The sequence below is a fragment of the Pipistrellus kuhlii genome, unplaced genomic scaffold (genome assembly GCF_014108245.1).
Source record: "Pipistrellus kuhlii isolate mPipKuh1 unplaced genomic scaffold, mPipKuh1.p scaffold_m20_p_9, whole genome shotgun sequence".
Taxonomy (NCBI): domain Eukaryota; kingdom Metazoa; phylum Chordata; class Mammalia; order Chiroptera; family Vespertilionidae; genus Pipistrellus; species Pipistrellus kuhlii.
This window is the reverse complement of record NW_023425595.1, coordinates 31,582,732-31,603,195: the sequence shown is the minus strand read 5'-3', so window position 1 is coordinate 31,603,195 and position 20,464 is coordinate 31,582,732. Positions and strand designations below refer to the sequence as shown.

Here is a 20,464-nt window from a genome sequence, read left to right as displayed (position 1 = left end):
GCTCATGGAAATCTTTTAAGACTTCATCATCTATTTACAGAGACAGAGGAAAATTTGATTATCTGTATATTTTTCTTTGCTTATTAATCTTAGTTATACATGAATCCTTAAATATTATATGGTCAAATTATGACTTGTTTTTGTTTCCTTTGTGTTCTTTAAAATCAAACATGAATTACATTATTTTAAAATATTGTTTCTATTTAACTTAGCATTTGAATAATATAAAAATGTCTGTTGATATAAAAACATAAAATTACAAAGAGGCATTTTAATTATCACTAATCATACCCATTAAAGAGTTCATAATTATAAAATGTTTTGTTCTTTATGCAGATTTTCACATATTATTTTATGCCTTACTTTTTTATGTAATGTTGTATAACAAGTATTTTCCTTTGTCATCAAGAACATTACATACATATTAAGATGAATAAATGTATAACATACTATTATGTGGTATACTCTATTTTAGTAAACTAGGAAAGATTCTGAACATTTTTACTGCAACTAGAAATAAGTGACTGTGTCCTAGCCAGGCTGAATATGTGCTTTTTATGTGCAAAAAATTTTTAAATGCACTTTTTAGAAATTCTAGGAAATTCATGTTTTCCCAAAATTTGAATGGAATCCAATAGCAAAATGAGAATTTAAGGAACAATTTTTCATCTTTCTATTTTTTCATGTTTAATCATACAAATGAATAAAGTGAAATTCACTCTTTAGTTTACATTTTTAAGTTTCAATAAACATGCAACTACCACAATAAAATACAGAATTGTTCCATCAGCCTTCCCAAGACACCCATCGGCACCCTTTTAGTCAACTCCCACCAGCCCTTGTAGCCTTTTATCTGTTTTCTGTGCTTACAATTCTGTCTTTTCCAAAATGTCTTACAAATGGAGTCATGCTGTGCATACCCTTTGCAGTCTGGGTTGCTTCACATCGCCTAATGCATTTGAATCTTTCTATGTTGTACTTGTATTAATAGCTCATTCCTTCATTGCTGACAGTATTCCATCATATGGATGCATCAGATTAAGTCATTCATTTTCTAGTTAGAGTACATTTGGATTGCTTTCAGGTTCTCATGATTACAAATAATGATGTTAAAATGTCATATATTTGATATGAAGTAAAAGCTAAATCACACTTCATTTGGCTAAAAATCTAAGGCTAGCCCTGGCCTGTGTTTCTCATTGGTAGATTGTAGGCACTCCGATGGAAGGGTCTCAGGTTCGATTCCCAACCACGGGCAGGTACCTGGGATTGCAGGTTCAATCCCTATCCTGGTCCGGGCATGTGTGGGAGGCAAGCCATCAATGTCTGTCTCTTTCTTTTCTTTTCTTTTTTCTTAAAAAATACATTTTATTGATTTTTTACAGAGAGGAAAGAGGGATAGAGAGCTAGAAACGTTGATGAGAGAGAAACTTCGACCAGCTGCCTCTTGTACACCCCCTACCGGGGATGTGCCCTCAACCAATATACATGCCCTTGACCGGAATGGAACCTGGGACCTTTCAGTCCACAGACCGAAGCTCTACCACTGAGCCAAACCGGTTTCAGCTGTCTCTTTCATATCAATGCTTATCTCTCTCTCTCCTCCTCCCTTCCTTCCACTTTCTCTAAAATCAATGGAAAAAATATCCACAGGTGAGTATTTAAAACAAATCTCAGTCTAAGATTGCCAGGTCATAGGATAAGCATATGTCTAACTTTACTTAAAAATTGCCCAATTTCTCCAAAGTGCCAATTTTGTGACTTTCCAACAGCAATGCATGAGTTGCCATTATTTCACATCCTCATCAGAACCTGGTACTTTTTTTTTTTTTTTTTTTTTTTAAGACACACATATATTTTATTTTATTGATTTTAGAGAGGAAGGGAGAGGGAGAGAGATATGGAAACATCAAATGAAGAGAAAGAATCACTGATAGGCTGCCTCTTGCATGTCCCCCACTGGGGATCGAGCCTGCAACCCAGGCATGTGCCTCTGAATGGAATTGAACTTGGACCTTCAGTTCTCGGCTAAAGTTCTGTCCACTGAGCCAAACCGGCTAGGGCCTGGTACTACCTTTTTAAAATTTTAAGCATTCTAATAGGCTGTTAAAGATACATCATTGTAGTTTATTTTACATCTCCATACTCTAAATACATAATGCAAATACTGCCTGATTGGCAGTATTTGCCAGTTTCTGCAGTGTATATTCTCCTACCATGGTCTTGTTCTGGCTGCCCACATGATGTAAGCGAATGTGGAGTCTGCAAGCAATGGGCACAAGTGAGTCAGTACAAGTGGCTCTAGCACACAGCTGATTTTGTCTCTTCAATTCTGTCTATTTCTAGACAATGGTCCTAATATTGTCCACCACCTACTGTAGGCCCTTGTAGCATCTAGTCTGGAGAGGGCATTCTTGCCTGAAATTTCATCCCACAGAAATTTTAAATAAAAATAAAATAAATAAAATAAAAAATCACTCACCTGCTTTAAACGGAGTTCTCACGGGCTAGATGAAGCAAGTCGTAAGAGGTCTCCGAGTGACTGGCGCCAGGGCACTGAGAGTTTATGTATTCGCCTGAGAGTCTCAGGGGCACCTCTTATTCCAGAGAGTCCAGCTTTAGAGCGGTCCTTTCAACAACATCTCTTTCCTCCCACACTTGGGATCAAGTCATTATGGCTCTTCAAGTCTGACTAATCCCACGCTTTCCTCTGCACATCCCTTTGCTATTTGTGCTCATGTACTTATTTCTAATAAATTGTTAGCATTACCACAATTTATTCCTGTTTCTATTTTAATGACAATTAGTAAATATTAACCCTGTTCTTAGTCAGCACAATTATGAAAATCAACATAATTTAAAAACATAACAAAAGGGTTCCTTGGTAATATTAGAGAAATGAATTAAATTTATACCACATTTGTTAAGTCAATACAACTTTGGGGTTTATAATAATGTTTTACATGAAACTACTTGAATATCTTTTGGAAAGTCTACTTGCACTACTTAATGTGAATCAAGGTCAACTATGAAAACCACTCTGTATCCTCTTTTCCTTTGGCTACCAGATGATCTACATTTACTTTTCAGTTATTGTATTCAGCTCTGCTTCTGGTAAACGTATCTCCACCTTTTTTTTTTTGTATCTTTTTATTTTTATTTAATTAAGCCAAGTAACTGTATATATAAATAGTTGTATATGCCTAAGAATATATTTTTATAGACTAGGAATGAATTAAAAAAGTGAACTGGTTTATTTTTCAGACTCTGAGATAGCTCTATTATTATTATTTTAATCCTCACTTAAGGATATTTTTTTAATTAATCTTTATTGTTCATATTATTACAAAAGTTACTCATCCCCCCCCCCTCCACCAGGTTCCTACCCCACCCTCTGCCCTTTCCCCACCCCCCATTGTCCTCACCCATAGGTGCACAGTTTATGTTCAGTCTCTTCCCGCATCCACCACTCCCCTTTTCCCCGAGAATTGTCAGTCCACTCCCCTCCCGTATCTCTGATTCTATTATAATCAACAGTTACTATTGTTCATCAGGTTTTTTAATTTCCTTGTTTTTTTAATTAATAAACTTTTATATTTTTAAGAATAAATTTTAAAATCTAATAATTTTAAACCTTGTTTTTTCTGCCCTGGGAACTGAGAAGCAAACTTGTTTACATGTAAACTTGCCCTTGGGCTATCAAAAGGCGTAGCCATTCAAATGTAAATGAACACATTGTTTAAAGATAGCTGCTGGCTGGAATTGGGTTACCTGTTCTGGGTGGGAAGGGCTTGTCCTCCCCTTTCTCCATTGAAATTAAGGTGTGAGCTTTAAAATCTCTTTTTGGCAAGAGACCTTAAACTTTCAGAACTTTAAATTTTTCAGGTAGCAAATCAATTACTTAGCATTTTCTCAAATCAATAATACCTCCACATGCCCAAGGATACACTTCACACAAAAGACACTTCCAAATAGATCAACCAACTTCATCCAGACCCCACACAAGGCACTCACAGATCAACACCCCAGCGCTACAATTCAACACATCCAGATCTAAGCCTTCATCACTTGATTCAGCAGACCCTCAAGTTCCCCCAAAAGTTTTGAGCCATGCCTGAGAAGCAGCCCTGGGGCATGGGCAGGCGAAGAAAGAGCTGTTCTGGGCCGGGCCTCTGTTGCTCGGGGCCGCTCCATGCCCAGCTGCTCCAGGCCTGGCCTCTGCTGCTCCTGGCTCGGCCGCTCACTTAAGGATATTTTTATTGATTTTAGAGTATGAGAGAGAGACAAAGACAGAGAAACAGGAAGAGAAAAGAGAGAGGGAGGAAACATTGATATGAGAAAGAAACATTAATTCGTTTGCTTCTTTGACCCTGACCAGGGATTGAACCCACCACCTAGGCATATGCCTCGTCCAGAACTTCAACCTCCAACCTTTTAGTGTATGGGATGACACTTCAACCAACCATGTCACCCAGGCAGGACCAATCTATTATTATTGATCAGAGAGTTGAAAATGTATGTTCCCAAGCTCATCTGTGAATTTACTTCAGAAACTTACACTCCGTGAGACATTTATCTAGTCTCAACTGTTCCTTAACCTAGTAGGGGTTCCAAAGCTCACCTCATGACTATTGGGAAAACAGTAGCTTGGTTTCCATTCTCAAAATCATAGTTCTTTTGGGAAGAAGACATGAGTCATCAGGTCTCTGACTTGTTTGGTCTTGATCCCATAAATGATGGTGAAGCATCCATCTTATATAAAAACTGCTGTTTGAAATTTTAACCCTGCTTTTTGGCTTCTGTAAATGCTTGCTTGCTTAAATAATAAGGAAAATAAGACTACTCCCACTTCAGAGAGGATTACACCTTCCCCTGATGAAATTATCAGTGCTGGCACCAGGCCAAGACTTTGGTTGAGGTCTCAAGGCCCCAGCACATAGAGGCTCTTTAAAAACTTGCAAAGGGGGCTGGAAACACCCCATATCTGGGATTCAAAGAAGGTAAAAACATATAAATAGGAAAAATTCCTCCATGTTGGGGCCCACAATTTGAGACATTTTCCTCTGGACTCGCACGTAATAAATGTAACTCTATCTCTCTAAGTATTGCTTGGTTCTTCTCCAGTTTTCTGTAACAGTGGGATTTAGCATAGGAGAAACCAGCATGTGGACGATAACCAGCAGTCCATGGATATGGGATGAAATGTGCCATCCAAACCGGTAAGTGAGGACTGAGAAGATCCCAGGACTATAAAAGAGAATAATGACACAGACATGGGAACCACATGTGTTAAGAGCTTGTGACGAGCATCTTGGGAAGGGATGAGAAAGACAGCATAGACAATAAGCATGAATGAAACACAAATTAGCATAACATCTAAAAGCACTGTTGACATTAGGACAAAAAGTCCATACCAGATATTTATTCGTATGTCATCACAGGAAAATTTGGCCAACCCAATGTGCTCACAAACAGTGTGTGGAAGAATGTCAATCTTTTCAGAAGAAATACTATGGGGAATATTGTACCATAACTTCTCAGAAAGACAAACCAATTTTCCCAATCAGTGTATGTGTAAGAATGGTGGTGTTATCTCAGTGGATAGCATATGGCAATGTGGTGGTCAAATGCCATCACCAGCTGGATCCCTGACTCAGAGAGGAAGGTGGAATGGATGAAGAAGAGTTGAGTGATGCAACAATCCAGGAAGATCTCCTGAGCATGGAATCAGAAGATGGCCAAGGCCTGAGGCACTGTGCACATGGAGAGGACAATGTCTGCTCCGGCCAACATGCAGAGGAAGAGGTACACGGGTTGATGAAGACTACACTTGGTGAGGATAATGAAGATGAGCAAGCTGTTCCCAAGCAAGGCAATGATATAGGAAATAAGAAGGGGATGGAAATCCACATGTGCTTGTTCTTAGCACCAGGGATGTCCAGCAAGTGGAAGACTGTGTGGCTGACACCAGTGTGGTTTGAGGTAGTTATACCTGGAGCATATGACCTGGTACTTCACCTTCTATTTACGGACATAGTCGACATTTCCAATTGTACTCAAACCTTATGGCACTCAATTCTTTTCCATAACCAATGGTCCAGGAAAACTAGGATGAAAAAAGAAATAGGATATTGTCTTTTTCTTCTTCTTCAGTGAAGTAATAATTTTACAGAAGAGGTAGATATTTATTTAGCCAATAAAATAATATGCTAAGTGAACATGTTCATTGTAAAAAACAAACAAAATACACACACACACACAAAAAACTACTACAGGAACCTAATTGAGTGGGTAATTCAGCCTATTTAGCTGTAGGATGTCAAGTGAATTAGGTGGAGAATGGGATGAAGTCCTCTTGGAGTTTAAGGATTGACTATTGTCACATAAATATTTAATGCATTTAAAACATATTACAATCCTGTGTGATTGTTTGATCACATCTACTATGCATGCAATGGTAAAAAGATCAAAACAGATGTATATTGTTTGGTTACAAAACAAGGAGGTTGGATGCTAACCTAGGAGGAGATAGTCAATCACCTTCAGCTTTAAATTGGATTGTAGATCATTAGATATTACTCTGCTTATTTAACATCAGACAATGTCTTTTTTTTTTTTTTAATATATTTTATTGATTTTGTACAGAGAGGAAGGGAGAGAGATAGAGAGTTAGAAACATTGATGAGAGAGAGTCATCAATCAGCTGCCTCTTGCACACCCCCTACTGGGGATATGCCCGCAACCAAGGTACATGCCCTTGACCGGAATCGAACCCGGGACCCTTCAGTCCCCAAGCCGACGCTCTATCCATTGAGCCAAACCGGTCTTGGCGAGACAATGTCTTAATATTATATTAATTTCAAGTGTATAACATAGTGATTAGACACTTATGTAACTTATGAAGTGATCAACCAGATAAGTCCAGCTCCCATCTGACTCCACAGAGTTTTACAATATTATTGACTATGTTCTCTAAATTTGACACTAGCCACTTGGTCTTCATTCTGCTGGGCATCCCTGCCCTAAAAGACCAGCATGCATGGACCTCTTTAGGCTGTACTTTACATCCCTGTGACTATTTTTATAACTGGCAATTTGCACTTCTTAATCCTTTCACTTTTCCTCCCAACCTCCTCCTGTCTGGCAACCCTGTTTATTCTTTGTATCTGTGAGTTTGTTTCTGTTTGGTTCATTTATTTTGAAGTTTACCTTCCAACTTTAGTGTGACAGTTGGCCAATCTGTCCAAGAGATAAGGACTCTGGAGACAGACCTGGCCAGGGGGGAAAAGTTAAAAAATAAATAAATAAATAAAGTCAATTGTAACTCAATGCCGAGAATTCCTTTGTAGTAAGATATGCAGACCTCCCTCCAGACCTGGCTAGGAGATTGGCCATCAAAACAGCAGCATCCTGCACTTCTATTTGAAGTCAAAACAGACATTCTGCTTGAGGCAAAAACAGGCCAGGTAGTGTAAACTGCCTGAGAAATAGCTCAAGAAGGCCAGGTCTTTGTCCTGAGGGGCCAATCTGGGAGTGACATACTAACGGTGGGAGGGGTGGGGAAAAAGAGGTATAAGAGGAAGGACTGCCCCTCCATCTGGGCTCTCACCTGGGTGTTTGCCGGCTGCTGCGTCAGCCAAGATTTGAGCCCGGATTCGAATCTGTAATAAACTCTAGCAGTGTTTTTCAACCTTTTTTGGGCAAAGGCACACTTGTTTCATGAAAAAAATCACAAGGCACACCACCATTAGAAAATGTTAAAAAATTTAACTCTGTGCCTATATTGACTATATATAAAGTAATTCTCTTGAATAGGAATCAAATAAACACAAAGAAAGTATTTTATAATTACTTTATTATGAAATATTAAGTAAACAAAATAGTGAAAAATTATAAAATTCTTGTCTTGTCTGCACCTATGGCACACCAGGCAACAGTGTGCCGCGGAACAGCGGTTGAAAAATGCTGCTCTAGCATGCTTAATCAAATTGGCTCCGGTGGTTCATCTCTTGGGAAACTCGCTTCGTAACATTTAGTTTTAAGGTCGTAAAAGACCCAGAGCAAGAAAGTAATGTTACTGAAATCACATGGCAAATGAATCAAAGAGATCACAAAAGTCAATAGATCTCATTTGAATTTTAAAGTATCTGAATTTTTCATGAAATTTAGCAGATGTTCTAAGGGCACATCTGATACTCTATTTTCGATAAGGAACCAGGCTTACTGGAGAGATAATGGCTCTCTCATGGCTTATTTTTTTTTAATCAATCTTTATTGTTCATATTATTACAAAGGTTCCTCATTTCTTCCCCCCTCTACGAGGTTTCCACCCCACCCTCCACCCCCTCCCCACCCCCCACTGTCCTCATCCATAGGTGCACAGTTTATGCTCAGTCTTTTCCTCCCTCCCTTTCCCCAAGAACAGTCAGTCCACTCCTCTCCCATATCGCCAACTCTACTACAATGAACCGCTATTATTATTCATCAGGTTTTTCAATCTCCTTTTGTTGTTGTTGTTTTGTTTTTTTTTAATTAATAAACTTTTACACTTCTAAGAATAAATTTTAAAATCTAATAATTTTAAACCTTGTTTTTTTTCTGCCCTGGGAATTGAGAGCAAACTTATTTACATGTAAACTTGCCCTTAGGCTATCAAAAGGTGTAGTCATTCAAGTGTAAATGGACACATTGTTTAAACATAGCTGCTGGCTGGAATTGGATTACCTGTTCTGGGTGGGAAGGGCTTGTCATTCCCTTTCTCCATTAAAATTAAGGTGTTAGCTTTAAAACCTCTTGGCAAGAGACCTTAAACTTTCAGAACTTTAAATTTTTCAGATAGTAAATCAGTTACTTAGCATTTTCTCAAATCAATAATACCTCCACATTCCCAAGGATACACTTCACACAAAAGACATTTCCAAATAGATCAACCAACCTCATCCAGGCCCCACACAAGGCACTCACAGATCAACACCCCAGCGCTATACTAACTCAACACATCCAGATCTAAGCCTTCATCACTTGATTCTGCAGGACCCTCAAGTTCCCCCAAAAGTTTCCAGCCATGTCTGAGAGGCAGCCTTGGGGCGGAGGCAGGCGAGGAGCAAGCTTGTTCCGAGCCTCTCTCATGGCCTATTATTGCTCAGGTACAAAGCTTCATTGTTCCAATCTTAGAAGTTTAAACTTAAAAGAGTATTGGCTTTCACTAGGTGGTGCGATCATCTCAGTCCTGGCCTTCATACCAATCAGTTCCACTGAAGAAGCAGAACTAGTAAGTGATATTGAGATTTACTGCAAGGGATTCACTTAGGCCAGTAGTTGGCAAACTCATTAGTCAACAGAACCAAATATCAACAGTACAACAATTGAAATTTCTTTTTAGAGTCAAATTTTCTGAACTTAAACTTCTTCTAGTACCACTTATTCAAAATAGACTCGCCCAGGCCATGGTATTTTGTGAAAGAGCCACACTCAAGGGGCCAAAGAGCCGCCTGTGGCTTATAAGCTGCAGTTTGCCGACCACAGACTTAGGCAATTATGGGGGCTGGCAAGGCAAGTTCTAAATCTGCAGGACAGACCATTAAGAAGGACAAGACTGGAACTCTTGGGCATGAGCTTAAGCTGCTCTTCATAGATGAAACATCTTCTTCAGGGAAGGCTTGATTCTGCTGTTGGTGCCTTTCACCTGATTGAATCAGACCCATTCAGCTCATCTAGGGAAATCTCCTCTACCTACAGTCACATAATTATGGACTTGAATGACATCTACCAAACACCTTCACAGCAACATGTGGATTAGGGTTTGATTGAAAAACAGGGTGCTTAGAACCTAACCAAGTGGGCACATCAAAAATCCATCACAACTTTCATTTAGATTGATGTGTTCTTTAACATACTCCATTATCGAGGTATGGCTGGGAGATAATGGTGAGAATGGGTATGCAGGCACCCTAAGGTGTGCATAATTCATCTTAAAAAAAAAAAAGTGGAGCCACCTATGATCAGATGTGCTTGTGTTAGAAAGATTGTCCCAAAGGAGTATGAGGACAAGAGTTGAATGGGGTAGATTGAAGCACAGTTTCCTTGGGAAACCCTTTTGCAAATGATGTAAGATAAAACAGAGATCTGAACAAAGGCCTAGAGACGGGGAGGAGAAAACAAACAAACAAAAAAGAAGGCAGAACATGATTTGGTTGATCCAGATCAGTTTGGGCCAAATATAATTAGTTTCTTTTGTAGAGGGAATCATAAGCAATCTAGGGCAGGAGGTTGAAGATCACTTGACATAGATATTCAGTGACCTCCTTGTCAAACCTGGCTTGCTGGTATCCCAACACCTCTGCAGAGACAAAGGCAGTTCAGAGGCCATGGGGAAATAAGACAGGATCAGTGGCTGAGGAGCGGAGTCATCAACAAAGGAGGTGTCAATGTCCAGAGAGAGCCATCAACAGTCAGTGGATCCCTATCATCCCATCCTCAGAGGACAGAGGGTCAGAGGGGCCGAGTTTCTTCCGTCATCATTGAAACCAGGATTGAAGAAAGGCCGTAGGGGCCCAGCGAAGGCACATTCTGAGAAGGTGTAGATGAGGGAGCCGTGGTCAGTGATGTTGTAGAAGGAGACAGTACGGGCCTCATAGTCCAGGAAGATCCCAATTTGGCGTGGCTGCACCGAAAGGTGGAGTGGAGTCTGCGGGCAGGTGCCAGCCTCATAGCCTTGTTTCTTCCACAGCCAAATTGTCCAGAAGCCATTCGTGGGGCTGAGTGTAAAATGCCCCTTTCTCTGCACAGAGTCTCTACAGACGCCCAAGTCCCAGACTTCCTTTCCCGTCACATCTACCTCCCAGTAACGTTTTCCAGAGTCGAAGCACTGGGTACCCAGGACCATAGGATAAGTATCAAATCTCTCCTCATTTTCAGGCACCTTCTGTTGGGTGTCTCCAAGCCTTACTTGTCTCTTGTCCTCTGAAATGATAAGCCACGGATTGGCTGTGTGTGGATCCAGAGTGATGTGAACTGCAGAGAGAGGACCAGTTAGGCCGGGAGAGTGTGTGTGGGGAGTAACTAACTCTGTCTCTGTGGTGGGGGGAATGATAAGGTGAGCCTGACCATCACTGTGTGAGGAAATGACACCCAAGCCAAGCCAGCGCCAGCCCTTGTCGGGACTTCTGAGGGAATCCCTTTCCCTAGCTCTGTTCCTGCCCAACACCCCCTCCCCCTACTTTGACCTGACATCTCTCCCTGACCCTGGACCTAGTCACACTCCAGCCATCCCATTGCTGTTCAGCAGGCCGGCTCTGTACTCCTGGAGCTTGCCTCACCTCCACACGTCCTCAGCATACTCTTCAGCCCCGGCACAAGGCACACACTCCTCAGGTCTGGGGAGGTGATGTCCACCTCTTCCAGTTTACAGGATTCACTCCTGGGGGAAAGAGAGTTAGCCGCCTCATCTTCAACTCCCCACCCCCACCACCTTCCCCAAACCCTAATGCGATAACCTCTCTTGCGGATGACTGATAACTTAACGAAACATAAATTTACAAGCTCCTGCTATATTAGAATCCCTGGGGGTGAGAGGCAAAAGGAGGCAGGATTTACACCCTATCCAGTCCTCCCCATCACATGGGCCTCTGGAGCACGTAGTCCGTAGCTCCTCTCCAAGCCCGAGGTCACCGCACAAGCACATCCGATTTCATTTTACAGGCAGGGTGCTGGTCTACGCTGAATCATTTTCTAAGGAACGTCATGGAGTCCCACCCTTGCCGTGGGTCCTACTCATGGCTCTTTCTGGGAGGTGTGTAGCTGGTTAGTTTTTTAAAAAAAATATATATTTTATTGATTTTACACAGAGAGGGATTGAGAGGGATAGAGAGCTAGATACGTCGATGAGAAACACCGACCAGCTGCCTCTTGCACACCCCCGCACTGGGGATGTGCCCGCAACTAAAGTATGTGCCCTTGACCGGAATCGAACCAGGGACCTTTCAGTCCACAGGCCGAAGCTCTATCCACCGAGCCAAACCGGTTTTGGCTGTAGCTGGTTAGTTTTTAAAAGAAGTCCCATCAGTTCAGTAGACCCAGAACCTCCCAGAATTTCCCTGTTTGTCGGGGCTTCATTTTGTAAAGATGTTACAGTCCAATTACTATGGACAACTCACCAAATGAGGTGCCCAAGAATTAGCCCTTGGAGACCAGAAAATATTTTGTGGAGGATTGTATCTCTGAGAATAGGAAGGATGCATGTTTCTCTAACTCAATAATCATTTATGCAGGTAAATACACTTCTTGCCACCCCTTCCTCCAATAAAGAAAACCTCTCCTTACCTTTCCAGGACACTTTTCACCTCCTGAGGAAAAAAGAGACAGAGAGTAAGTTCCAGAATCACTGGTTGAACGACTGAGACGTCAGTCCTGTGGGGGACGTGATGCCACCCCGAGGTCCTTAGGACGTCGCTCTGCCCAGTTCCTCTGGGCCATGGCCCGAAAGACATCTCTGACCAACTTGGGACAAAGGGATGTGTGGATGCTTGTGGGCAACCAGAAACCCACATATAACCATATGTAACCTGGAGCCAAAAGGATGATCAAACAAGTTAGAAAGACTAGATTCTTGGGGAGAGGAAGTGGGTGGGGAGGGTGGAAAGAAGTAAACAGCCCAGCCTGGGGGGGGGGCCCAGAGACAGTCACAGGGAAAGAATAGCCACATCAGGATGCACAGAAACTGCTCTGTCTCATCTGTGGGCTCGAGCTGTTTGGAGAGAAAGGGCTGGCTAAAGCTCTGTCCTGTGCTGTCGTTAGTGTTGCTCCCTCACGTATGTGAAATCAAATCACCTGAGAATATTCTGTTGCTGAGGTTGGGAGCCCGTATCTGATTCTGGCAGGCTCCTCGGTGCTCCAAAAGTGTATTAGAAGCTTGGCAAACGTATCACTGGTGGATATGAGATCATTTTAAGTAGTATATACACTGGTGACTTAAAAAAAAATAGTGATGTACTTATTTTAATCTTAGCTCTATCTCATACTATTCGGGTGAACTTGGTCAACTTAGTATTTAGCTTTTGTCTCTCACTAAGTCTCTTAACATTTCTGTGCCTTAGTTTTCTCATCTAGAAAATGGAATAACAGGAGCACCACCTCAGCACAATGTCAGGAGGGATTCAATACTTGGCGTGTAATATGTGCTATTAAAAAATACTCAGCCCTGACCGGTTTGGCTCAGTGGATAAGAGTGTCAGCCTGAGGACTAAAGGGTCCCAGGTTTGAAAAAAATAAAAATAAATTGCCGGGACCAGTTTGGCTCAATGGATAGAGCGTTGGCTTGGGGACTGAAGGGCCCCAGGTTCGATTCCGGTCAAGGGCATGTACCTTGGTTGCGGGCATGTCCCCGGTAGGGGGTGTGCAGGAGGCAGCTGATCAATGACTCTCATTGATGTTTCGAACTCTCTATCTCTCTCCCTTCCATTCTGTACAAAAATCAATAAAATATTAAAAAAAATAAAAAAATAAAAAATAAATAAAGGGTCCCAGGTTTGATTCCGGTCAAGGACATGTACCTTGGTTGCGGGCACATTCCAGGTAAGAGGTGTGCAGAAAGCAGCTGATTGATGTTTCCATCTTTCATTGATGTTTCTAACTCTCTTTCCCTCTCCCTTCCTCTCTGTAAAAAATTCAATAAAGCCGAAACCGGTTTGGCTCAGTGGTAGAGCTTCGGTCTGCAGACTGAAAGGTCCCAGGCATGTACGTTGGTTGCATGCACATCCCCAGTAGGGGGTGTGCAAAAGGCAGCTGGTCAATGTTTCTCTCTCATTGACATTTCTAGCTCTCTCTCTTCCTCTCTGTAAAAAAAATCAATAAAATATATTTTAAAAATCAATAAAATATATATTTTTTAAAGGAATATGCAGTTATTTTTATTTTTATGAAATAGAAAAATTATCAGCAACAATATCAGCATGATTTCTTGGCTATTATTCATTAGGACAAATTTCCTTTTAAACTAAATTTATTCTGGCAAAAGAGTGAGACAATTTAAAGAAAAATAACATGTTAAGATCACTTAGGTAGTTCATAGAAGAAGCAGAAAGTATAAAGGAGATACAATTATGACTAAAGTTTGGGGAATTCTTGTTTTTTAGTCCATCTCCTTTCCCTTATTTTTCACAAATGGAGAAATTAGGTCCAGGAAAGGAAAAAATGACTTAACCTAGAGTGATAGAGGGAATTGGTGACAGGCCTGGGGCTGGGCTACTGTCTCTAAATTTTCAGTTCAATATTTTTAGGAAAACTTTCCCGTGGCCAGATATTCATCAAAAAGCCTTAGTGTTGCTGAAACCGGTTTGGCTCAGTGGACAGAGCATTGGCCTGGGGACTGAAAGGTCCCAGGTTCAATTCCGGTCAAGGGCATGTTCCTTGGTGGCTGGCACATCCCCAGTAGGGGTGTGCAGGAGGCAGCTGATCGGTGATTCTCTCTCATTGATGTTTCTAACTCACTATTTCTCTCTCTTCCTCTCTGTAAAAAAAAAAAAAAAAAAAAAAAAAAATATATATATATATATATATATATATTTTTTAAAAAGCCTTAGTAGATTATCTCATTTAATTCTCACAAAAATTCTTTGAGATACGTAATATTATAATATCCATTTAACACATGAGAAACCTGATTAAGGACCTTTCTCAAAGTCATGAACCTGGTACGTGTTAGAGCAAGCATTATCAGAGACATTCATTTTTTATTTATTTTTTAATTGATTTTGTACAGAGAGGAAGGGAGAGAGATGGAGAGTTAGAAACATCAATGAGAGTCATTGATCAGCTGCCTCTTGCACACCCCTTACTGGGGATATGCCCGCAACCAAGGTACATGCCCTTGACCGGAATCGAACCCGGGACCTTTCAGTCCCCACGCCGACGCTCTATCCATTGAGCCAAACCGGTCCCGGCAGAGATATTCATTTTTTAAAAATTGCTGCATTTTAAATCTGTATCTTTCCATGCCTTGAATGCAAACCATTCATGGGTCTGAATTCCAGGTGTTTTTTTTTAAAATTTATTTTATTTTATTTTTTTATTGTTCATCAGGTTTTTTAATTTCCTTGTTTCTTTTTTTTAATTAATAAACTTTTATATTTTTAAGAATAAATTTTAGAATCTAATAATTTTAAACCTTGTTTTTTTCTGCCCTGGGAACTGAGAAGCAAACTTGTTTACATGTAAACTTGCCCTTAGGCTAACAAAAGGTATAGCCATTCAAGTGTAAATGAACACATTGTTTAAACATAGCTGCTGGTTGGAATTGGATTACCTGTTCTGGGTGGGAAGGGCTTGTTATTCCCTTTCTCCATTAAGATTAAGGTGTTAGCTTTAAAATCTCTTTTTGGCAAGAGACTTTAAACTTTCAGAACTTTAAATTTTTCAGGTAGCAAATCAATTACTTAGCATTTTCTCAAATCAATAATACCTCCACATGCCCAAGGATACACTTCACACAAAAGACACATCCAAATAGATCAACCAACCTTATCCAGACCCCACACAAGGCACTCACAGATCAACACCCCAGCGCTACAACAACTCAACAGATCCAGATCTAAGCCTTCATCACTTGATTCAGCAGACCCTCAAGTTCCCCCAAAAGTTTCCAGCCATGTCTGAGAAGCAAAAACTTTCCAGGGACCAGGTTTCTGTTTGCTCTGATGGTAGCCCCAGGGAGCTGCGGATTCCGTTGGGTTCCTCCTTGAGAGCAGAGTGGGAGCCCCTCCCGCCTCACCTGCAGCAGCTCCAGATCGGAGCCCCGGCTTCTCCTCTCCAGCTCTGAGATCAGCTCCTGCAGGGCCTGGCAGCGGTGGGCCAGCCTTTCCTCCGTCTCCCCCAGGATTCTCAGCTGTTCCTTCTCTTCCTTCTCTAGCTTCTGCAGTTGCCTCTGTTTCTCTTCAGCCAGGAAGTTTTTCTGCTGCTCAAACTCTGCCTGAATCCTCAGTTTGTGTGTCTCAACCTTCTCCTTTGGTGCCATTGGAAAGAGGGAGGTGTTTTGTTTTTTTTTTAAGTCAAAATCTCCCAAGCTTGGAGAATTGAGGTGTCCATACCCATTTCCACTCCCTGTCGACTTACTACTTTGGCTCTGTCTGGGAACACACACACACACACACACACACACACACACACATCATTTTGCTGGGAAAGTGGGTGGGTGAGGCTTCTGGGATTAAGAGGGGAATGGGATTCTGGGGCACACGCCAGTTGCCCTAGAATAACAGCTGCACCAGCCCATGGAGTCAGAGACTCTCCTCAACTTCTTTTAAAACCCAATCAGCACTCAAATGCATCCCTTTGTCTTCATATGTTACTGAGAAGTAACACCTGTCCCCACTCAACCTCACAAAGAAGGTCCACAACACCACCCGTAAGTCCTGGGCAAGAAAGTCTTTGTGCTGTACTTTGCTCGCCCTCTAGTGGTTAGAGGGCTACCAACGACACAAGATGACCCCTTCTGCCACCATAGCTTGGTTCACCCTCCCTGTTTCCTAATCTCCCTCTTCTGGTACCTATTGGCCACGAGTTCCTTCCACTCCACTCCTGACCCGCCTCACCTCCATATCACCAGTGCAGAATAAGTTTTAGTTCCTCATTCTACTTTGGATCAGTGATCTGGACACAGTCAAGCAATCACCTGGTCAGACTGGTTTTCCCAGCTCAGGCCTTGGTGGTTCCCTTAAGTCCGTTCCTCACAGCCCCTGTCATTTCCTGACAGGCATAGCCTTATTTCTCCTGCGATTTCTCTGTCCCAGATACTAAGGCATTGGTGCAGTCATCCCCTCAGACTGGGCAGGAGCTTTAGGGTGTGGCTTTTCCCTCAGCATCGTCTCTTACGACTCTCAATTTCTGTGTCTGATCGGGAGCTCTCTTTGAGCTCCATATTGCTTACTTCCCTCGACCGGGAGACCCCGAGGACGGTTAGTTCTTGGAGAGTGACACGTGTGGACTCTATCACTCCTCAGACAGGCAGTGATAAGGCTAGGGTTTTCTTGGGGCCAGGACCCTGGACTCTGTCTACGCTTTTGATCTAAGATGCCGGCTTAGGGGATGTGACTCTTGCCTTCCAGGCTGCTCTCTTTGTTACGACATCCATTTCCAACTTCTCAGCCAATTCTTGCTCTCTTCTCAGTTTCTTTAACGCCACCTGGAGCTTCTCCTGCAGAGAAAGATAGCAGGGTAATGCCTCATCAGACCAAGAAGGAGGTGAGGGAAGATCCTATGGGTTGTCAGAAAAGCCTGAGGGCAGAAAAGGAGGGAGGAGTAGAGTCCTATTGGGGTTCAAGTTTTTTGGGAAAAGCCTCATGTTTCTTAAGAAAGAGCCACGCTGTTCAGGTGGCAGTTCTGTCTCTCCACACACAAGGAAATTAATTAATTAACCAGGAAACCACAAGGCAACAAGATCTTTGCAGCATTTCCCCGTAGCGTCTTCCCTGCTCCCGGGAATAAGAAAGCTCCGTTGGGCCTTCAATTAGACAAGAAGGCGGGGAACGCTCTCCGTTTCTCCAGTCCCCCACCTCTACCATCCCATCTCCTGTCCGTGCCTCCGTGCCGACACCTCACCTGGTACTCCTGGGCAGCCTCCTCAAGCGGGACCACCGGGTGGTCTCGGTGTTTCCGAGACTGGGAGCACACCAGGCAAAGCGCCTTCTCATCTCTCTCACAGAACAGGAGAAGTTTCTCTCCATGCACCCCGCATTGCTCCTGTGTGCCCTCCTTGGCGTTCTGGCTGATCTGTCTCAGGTTGTCCACCATATTGGCTAGCTGGAGATTGGGCCGGAAGTTCCTGAGCAGGAATGGCTTCCTGCACACAGGACAGGCGCCGCCCCCACCTTTGGCGACCTGAGAGATGCATTCTCGGCAGAAGCTGTGGCCGCATTCAATGCTCACAGGCTCCACCGTGGGATCCAGGCAGATGGGGCATGTGACCTCCTCCCACATCATTGCCAAGGGCTTTGCTGACGCCATGGGGGTGGGGGGTGTTCCTAGTGAGCAGCACTGTGGAGATGGCGAGGTGACCTAGCGGGGAGAGGAGAAAAGTTAGGGAGAAGAGGAGAAAGGGGGTGAGGAAAACAAAACAACTCAAAAGGGAGAGTGAAGTGAATTGGAGGGGTTAAAACAAGACAAGGACATTAACCTGAATAACAAAACCTTCTCCTCCTTAGTCTGTCTGATTCAGTAAGACAGAAGGGGGTAACTGAGTCCCCAAAAGAGACAGTGAAAACTGTCTTCCCAACCAGGGATCCAACTCCCAACCTAGGTATGTGCCCTGACCAGAATCGAACCCACAACCTTTGGTGTACGGGAGGACACTGCAACCAACTGAGCTGCACTGGCCAGGGCTATTCTTTTTTTAAAAATTTATTTTATTGATTTTTTACAGAGAGGAAGAGAGAGGGACAGAGAGTTAGAAACATCGATGAGAGGGAATCATCGATCAGCCGCCTCTTGCACCACCGCTACTGGGGATGTGCCCGCAACCAAGGTACATGCCCTTGACTGGAATCGAACCCGGGACCTTTCAGTCCCCAGGCCGACGCTCTATCCACTGAGCCAAACAGGTCTCGGCTGGCCAGGGCTATTCTTATAAGTATTTATATATAATATACACATATACACACATACATATATGTGTGTGTATGTGTGTATATAAATATATATATTTATACACACACATGTATGTGTTATCAGCACTCTCTGGGCTCTTCTCTCAGCTACTCTGAACTTGGCAGCTGTCTTCATTTCCTCCATTCTTACCCTACCCCTTTCTCTTTCAGAGGGGTACTTTTTATTTATTTTATTTTATTTATTGAGAGAGAGAGAGAGAGAGAGAGAGAGAGAGAGAGAGAGAGAGAGAGAGAGAGAGAGAGAGAGAGAGAAAGAGACATTGGTGTGAGAGAGGAAGTGCCCAATGTCAGGGATCGGTTGCCATCCATAGGAGCCCGTTCCGGGATCGGACCCACAGCCTTTTTCAGTGCACGAGACTCCCAACCAATGAGCCACATGGGCCCCATAGGGGCGGGGATGGGAGTCTCAGGATCGCAGCCCTCCCCCACGCTGGACTCCTCAGGATCACCCTCCGGCTGGGTTTCCGGCTTCAGTTCTGTCTCTACACACACACCCACACCCACACACACACACACACCCACACACACCCACACCCACACCCACACCCACACACACACACCCACACCCACACCCACACCCACACACACACACACACCCACACACACACACACACACACACACACACACCCACACACACACCCACACCCCCCCACACACACACACCTCCCAGCTTTAGCCGCCCCCGTCCCAGCTCAGGCGCGGGCGGCGGGGCAGCCCCGGCTGCTTCCACAGGACTTGGAAGTCCCGTTCCCAGCCCAGCCTCCTCCCTGGAGGACCTGCTGCGGAGAAGGGGAAACTGACCCCCAGGCTCTGGGGTGGGGACTGGCGGAAAGGGGAGCTTCGGGCCTGGGCAGGGGTACCTAGGTCCCACCTGGTCCACTCACCTTTTCGGGGGACTCCGGGGACTCGGGGGACGGCAGCCGGCGTTCTATTTCACTTTCGATTTTCTGTAAGAGGCGAGTCTGCAAGGGAGGCGGCCCGGGGAGAGGGTGGGAGGGGCCAGAGGAGGAGCGGGAGCTGAAGGGTGGGGCGAGGCCGCAGCGGGGCGCGGAGGTGGAGTCGGTAGCCGCTGGGGTCGGAAGCTGCAGGCTCCCGGGTCCGAGCGCCAGCTCCGCAGCGTTTGCTTCCTGTTCTGTGTCCCGCCCGTGTCCTCACTACGCAACATAGTAATGCCTCTCTCTGCTGGACGGAGGGGCCATCAGCCCATCCGACCTGCTGTGCCCACGTGTGCGCCCTCACTGGCCACCATATCTGCTTCCCACTTTCGGAAACAATTCCTTTCCCCAGCACTTGCTGTTCTTTTAACATCAGGGTACAAGAGATTTATTTTGCAGGATCTCAAGGCGTGTAATCACACCGGTGAGTGGAAGAAGGGAACTGACAAGGATTGAGCACCAGCTGTGTTCTTGTCACTGAGCTAGGGATGTTCTTAGATTATTTCTTTATTTTATTTTTAAAAATATATTTTGATTTTTTTTACAGAGAGGAGGAGAGAGGGATAGAGAGTCAGAAACATGGATGAGAGAGAATCATTGACCAGCTGCCTCCTGCACACTCCCCACTGGGGATGTGCCCGCAACCAAGGCACATTCCCTTGACCAGAATCAAGGAATCAAACCCGGGACCTTTCAGTCCGCAGGCTGACACTCTATTCACTGAGCCAAACCGGTTTCAGCTAGATTATTTCTTTATTATTATTATTTAAAGATTGTGCTAAATACCCATAATGTAAAATGTACCATTTTAACTTTTTAAAAAACATATATTTTTATTGATTTTTTACAGAGAGGAAGAGAGAGGGATAGAG

The 20,464-nt window shown here is 43.5% G+C and overlaps 1 protein-coding gene and 1 pseudogene across 1 annotated transcript; both read right to left on the bottom strand.

Moving 5' to 3' along the window:
• Positions 1-4,437: 4,437 nt before the first annotated feature.
• LOC118713248 lies at positions 4,438-9,901 on the bottom strand (annotated as a pseudogene).
• A 152-nt stretch (positions 9,902-10,053) lies between these two features.
• TRIM21 (tripartite motif containing 21) lies at positions 10,054-19,656 on the bottom strand. Its single transcript, XM_036427576.2, has 7 exons — positions 19,542-19,656; positions 17,593-18,048; positions 17,093-17,188; positions 15,767-15,997; positions 12,322-12,344; positions 11,319-11,419; positions 10,054-11,013 (listed from the first exon to the last, which is right to left on the bottom strand). The coding sequence occupies exons 2-7, from the start codon at positions 17,995-17,997 to the stop codon at positions 10,466-10,468; spliced, it is 1,404 nt and encodes a 467-aa protein (XP_036283469.1). The 5' UTR covers positions 17,998-18,048; positions 19,542-19,656; the 3' UTR covers positions 10,054-10,465.
• Positions 19,657-20,464: the final 808 nt, after the last annotated feature.